The 6,000-nt window shown below is 36.8% G+C and overlaps 1 protein-coding gene across 11 annotated transcripts in view; it reads left to right on the top strand.

The window, feature by feature from the left end:
* The window catches only part of Cep170 (centrosomal protein 170), an 84,586-nt gene that overhangs the window by 16,941 nt on the left and 61,645 nt on the right, over positions 1–6,000 (top strand). For all 11 annotated transcript variants that reach the window (XM_021160699.2, XM_021160681.2, XM_029481034.1 and 8 more), the window contains exons 2-3: positions 4,576–4,720; positions 5,553–5,642. In XM_021160699.2, coding sequence (XP_021016358.1) covers positions 4,616–4,720; positions 5,553–5,642 — 195 coding nt within the window. In that variant the 5' untranslated portion in view covers positions 4,576–4,615. The remainder of the gene's footprint in view (positions 1–4,575; positions 4,721–5,552; positions 5,643–6,000) is intronic.

Below are 6,000 nucleotides of genomic sequence, written 5' to 3'. Positions count from 1 at the left end.
TCACAAAATTAAAACCCAGAATCCACATATGACAGAAAAGGTGGGTGGGATATTTCTTGCTGCGTCTGGGTCACTTTCTCCTTAATATACTAATTTCCAACTATATTCATTTTCTTAGGAAGGATATGGTTTTATTTTTTATGGTTGAATAAAATTGCATTGTATATATGTACCATATTTTCTTTGCACAGGTAAGTCCAATTTAAAAACTAGTCTAGAAAGGTGAAGGTGTGACTGGGGTGCTAGGTAGGTTTACACCTGCCTAGCCTCTAAATGTTGGAATGCTAAACTGTTGTCATCTAACTGCTGAAAAGCCAAGCCCTGTGTGACAAGAAGATAAGCTGTAAAAGATTGCTAAAGAGGAGCATAACTAGGAAATAAGGGCCAGATTTACTCAGTAACAGGTTAGGTGACCCTAGAGAGTTCCAGGTTACCTGTAAGCCAAGAATTCTAGTGGAGTTGTCCTTTATTCATTGAAAATACCCTCTGCATTATATTAGATTTGATCTCTTACAGAGAGAGGGGTGAAGTGGGCAATGGTGGGAAGAAAGGAGGAAGGTTGTCAAAACAATTACAGTGGGTGAAAGGTTGTTCTAGGCTAGAACCTAGAGATGAAGAAACTGTATGACCTACTGGCATAGGTGAGATCATCTCATGTCCCCATTCTAGTCTGGAATAAGAACAGCTTCCTGTTTCCATCTAACTTCCCAGCATTCTCTACAGGATTTAGTTCCCTGAGGCAAGATTCTCTTGTTTGTTTCCCCTAGCAACCCTGGATTTGGTAGGTGGCTCAATAGGTGTGTGTGTGTATATTTAAGTGTATCTTTTATTTTAGTACATGTATACTTGGTTTAGCATTTAAATGAGTTGAACTTGTGTGTCTCCTCATTATTAACTCTTTTTCTAATGTTTTGGGATCCATTGTATACTATCTACAGTCACATATGCAATAGCAGAGCTTTGCTTCTACTGAACTGAATAAGTTGATCATTGGTCACCAGCCTCTCCTCATCCTCCCTCTCCTAGCCATTCCCAGATACTACCATTATACTCTGAATTTCTATGACAGCAACATTTTCGAATTGTACATACCAGTGAGGTTTTATGTTATTTCCTTTTTCTGTGCCTAGCTTATTTCATTTAACCCGAGAGTCCCCATTTTCATCAGTGCTGTATGGAATGGCAGAATTTCGTGCTTTATTATGGTTGAACCATATTGCCTTCATGAGTATATGGACACTTTGCTTGGTTTCTTGGCTGTTGAGGTTAGTGCTGCAATACACTTGGGAATGCAAATGTTTCCCTCATTATATCTACCTCCTTTGTATATATACCTGTGAATAGGGCTGCAGCATCATACAGTGGCTCTATTTTTGTTTTAACTTTTAGGAACTTCCAGAATGCTTTTTATAGTAGCTGTGCTAATTTACATTCTCATTTGAGTTCCTACCAGCACTTGTTATCTTTTAGGGTGTTTGGATAGTACCAATTTCCTGGATTAAGGTCATATAGTTCATTGTGGTTTTGTCTTCCATTTCCCTGATGTTTACTGCTGGCCACTTACATGTCTTCTTTTAAGAAATACCTGTTTGAGTCTGTTGCCCAATTTGGAATTGCTTGGGAGCCCACATAGATGACTTACTTGTAATCCCAGCACTCAGAAAGTACAGGCCTGAGGTCCCTGATGCAGTGTATTTTCTGTCTAGCTGGACTAGCTGGATCAGGAAGATACCCATTGCCAATTTCTGGTCTTTTCATCTTCTCTTGCCACATACCTGCAAACAGAAATATACCACAAATACATATACACTTGAAAAAAGAGTACCTGAGGGAATGATGGGAAAGCTGTCTTAGAGATCCCTGTAGAAAAACAGAGAATGTGGCTTTGTATTACATTGCATTTCTAAGAAGAAACGATACTGAGTGGACTCAAGGCCACTGCCTTAGCCCAAAAAGGAATGTAATACCATGCATATTGAATATTATGTTTTTATTTCATTTTAGGAAATGTGTATTTTCTAATTTTAAGCTTCATGAAAAGCCAAATAAGATTTGTTAAAAGCTATTATAGTTAAAATATTATTTTATATAATTATAATTATAATTATATAAGTACATTTATATATAAAAATTACATGTTATATAATCACAGTATTATGTGTTGTACTCTATAAATATTTAAAGGCTGTCTTGCAGCAAATGAAAATTAGAGGATGCTTTATAGAATATGAATGATATTTGTTTAAACTGATTTTTTTCTACATTAAGAAGTTGTTCTTTTTGACCATGTGTGGTTCTTGTGTTTAGATTGCCCTGTTTAAGATGAATGGATTTTCTTTGACTATATCTTACAGTAGTTTTCATTTTTGCTCCCTTGAAAAAATTTGCAACTATTGACCTACTTACTATGTTTTAAAATTGTTCTTGTGTGTAAATGGAGTGTGTAAATTATGTAATATATTTACAAAAATTTTCCTTTAATTCTGGTTCTCTATTGACTTGACCGTGGCAACTGTATTCTAAAATAGAGAAAGAAATGCTGCAACTCCAATTTGACAGAAAGTGTATGTAAGACTAAGATCATCTGTATTAAATAGTTGGTTGACTGGGAGACTTAATAAGCCACATAAACCAGACAAACTGATTAAATAAGCTGAGAAAGTAAAAAAGACTTGATTGTTTTAGCTTCACACAAAGTTATTTGTTTATTTTGGTAAAAGTTGTGTGTGCCAGGTATGTGTAGATGACTGTGGGTTTTTTTTTTTTTTTTTTTTTGTCAGCTTGACACAAATTAAGGTCACTTAGGAAGAGAGAACCACATTTGAGAAATGAATTCCTCAAACTGGCCTGTAGACAAGCTGTGAGGCATTTTCTTGATGAGTAACAGATATGGGAGGGCCTATCCCACTGTGCCACCCCTGGGAGAGTGGTCCTGGACTGCATGGGAAAGCAAACTCAACAAGCCAGGATGGTATAGCCCCCAGTGGCCTTTGCTTCATTCACTTCCTGCTCCATTGTCTTTCCCTGAGTCCCTGCCTTGGCTTTCTCCAATGATATCCTGTAACCTATAAGCCACATAAACCCTTCCCTACCCAAATTGCTTTTCATTATGCTATTTTATCACAGAAACAAAAACCAAACTAAGACAGTCACATTTAACATAAAACATACAGAATTCTTACCAGAACATTGGACAGTGTTGCCTTTAGCATATACATCTATTTTATTGTAGAATGCTTCATCCCATTATAGTAAAGTTTACTTCCTAGTTAAGAGCAGCACAGTATACATCTTAGGAAAAGCTGGAAATAATCTTTGGATTCCCAAGACAAAACTTGAGTAGATGGCATCATGACACTAAGTAGGAGAGGACACTAAGGAGTATGACACTTTTACGGTGCCTGTGGTCATGCAGAGTAAAGGTAGTAAAATAGGATTCAGACTTAGTCTTCCTGACTCAGAAGTCCAAGATTGTTACTGACAATGCCATATCCCATAGGACAGTAATTGTTAAAAGCTCAGTCTACAGGTCCTTGGGTGTCCCTGAAGGCAATCTTTTCTGCCTCATGTTGCATTTCTATTAGCATACATGATACAAAAACCATAGTTATGGTAACTTAAGCTCAGTAGCACAGATCAAGACAGTGAACCAGACTGTATACTGTACATCTGCATTAAAAACAATTTTAAAAATCCACTAACTTTACCTAATACTATCTCACAAAATGGTAACAGTGGGCGGCTTTGTTAAGTGTGGACTTTGAAGTCACACTTTTGTAGTGTTCTGCTGCAGGACTAAAGGAAAGTACTTATAGAGCGCTTACACTCGGTGCCAGACTACAATGGCTGTCTCCAAGAAAATGAGCTGGGTCACTGTGTGACTTGTAAGCGGAATTAGGCCCATGCTTTCATAAAACATCAGTTGTACTTCAGTGATTGGCAGATTGCTAAGTAGAACATTTGTCAAAATGAACCTCAAGAAAAAGTGACAGGATTTTAATTTCAGTGATAAAATTTTAGGTGTCAAGGATCTAATTTGAGAAACAAAACAAAACTAAGAGGTTTGTTTGGAGGTTCTAGCAGGGTAGCACAGCCACTCGTATATCTTTGACGGAGGACTGGTCCTCCTCTGTACGGGGAAGGCCATCCTCTTTGACCTAGCAGGTGAGGGAGGAAGGGCACACCTGCCTAGCCAGCCAGATCAGCCAAATCAACCCTGGCGATCAATGAGGTGACAGATGTCACAGCCAGATCACCCTCACATCCAAGGATATAATTTGAGATAATGAATTCTGTCTGAGCTTAGTAGTATCCTTATATTTAAAGACTTTTCTGTTGACATAGGTAATGATATTTTTAGAATTGTAATAAAATTACTAATAGTTGACCTCCTTTTTATTTACCTTCCATCTTTCCTTTTAACTGGACTCTGAGTGGAGTTTTCTAAATTCTGACACTAATGAGAGTGTGGTATATTGGGTGAAAAGGTTGAGGGCAGTTCTGTGTGAGGCCTACTTCCAGGGCTGGTGACTGGATACTGAAGGGTTTGTAACGTGTTCCTGTTCACATTTGCAGGATAATGTAGCTTTGCTAAGGATTCAGAAGCTAAGCAGAAATGAGCTTAACATCCTGGTTTTTGGTGAGCAGTGGAGGCACTCGCCACAGGCTGCCACGAGAAATGATTTTTGTTGGAAGAGACGACTGTGAGCTCATGCTTCAGGTGATGTATCAGCCTCTCTAAGCAAGTACTCAACTTAGTGCTCTCCTCACAGAGCCAGGACACTCAGCTGGAGGTCACATAGACTTCTTACAGTTCAGACTTACGCTTTCTTGCTAACCTAACTCTCATGTCAGTTTGATTAATTTTCATCCTAGTATCATTTACAGTAAATTCTGTGTGTTGAGGATTAGAGAGGAGAGAGAGAGAGAGAGAGAGAGAGAGAGAGAGAGAGAGAGAGAGAGAGAGAGAGGAAGGAGAGACCTGTATTTGTGGGGGGAAAAAGTAGTTTCTAAAACTTTCAGTTTTAAAATTCACATTTTAAGTGATAATTTTGTTCATAACATGTCACATTGTATTCCTTTTTATCATCTAAGTCTTTGGGTTCCTTGTGCAATTTGTGTTATAATATTCAATAGTAAAAAAAAAAAAGAAATCCTACCTACAAGGTAGCAGTTTTTAACAATATGATAAAACATTAGAAAATAGTTCACTGGATATCTGAGTATCAATTTCACAATTTTTAAGCAATATGCACTTTTATACACTCAACAAAATAAGTGAATTTAAATTCTCTCAAAATTATAGTATGGATATAATACAAAGAGTATTTTAAATATTTAGCTACTTTCCTTGTTTGGAAATAATGCCAAACTTATTCTGTATCATAACCAATTTAAATTTCATTTAATCTATGTTTTTGATTTATCCCTCTATTTATCAGCTATCTATTAACTTTGTGTGTATAAGTAAAAATCTTTTTTGTTACTTTAGTATTTTCTTGTAGTTTAATTTTAAGCTAATTTAAAATTTAGCTTAATTTTTTTTCTTTTAGTCCCGAAGTGTGGATAAACAACATGCTGTAATCAATTATGATGCATCTATGGATGAACATTTGGTGAAAGATTTAGGCAGCCTAAATGGGGTAAGTTAGACAGTACTTTTTTTTTGAATATTTGATTAATGTTAATAAAGTTTCAGTACTTGTTTGTATGTTTTCCGTTTTCTTTAGATTGTGTTTCCCTCCTAGTACATTGAAGTCACATGTAGCAGCAGCTAAAGGAGCAAATAGAGGAAATAAGAAAGGCATTTAATAATGTGGCCTGTGATAAAGATTTCCCTAAGATAAGACTGAAGCTTAGCCTCCACATGTGCCTGCAGTTAATGTGTGGGAGAACAGAAAAAGGCCCTGGCAGTAAGAAGGTAGAAACTACCTTTGGGCACGAGAGATATGTTCTCGGTTTTATAAAGTAAGAATGAAAAGGTAGATTGGGTGCCAAATA

Source organism: Mus caroli, chromosome 1 (genome assembly GCF_900094665.2).
Source record: "Mus caroli chromosome 1, CAROLI_EIJ_v1.1, whole genome shotgun sequence".
NCBI lineage: Eukaryota > Metazoa > Chordata > Mammalia > Rodentia > Muridae > Mus > Mus caroli.
Note: the sequence above shows the minus strand (reverse complement) of the source record. Positions and strands in the feature narration are given on the sequence as shown.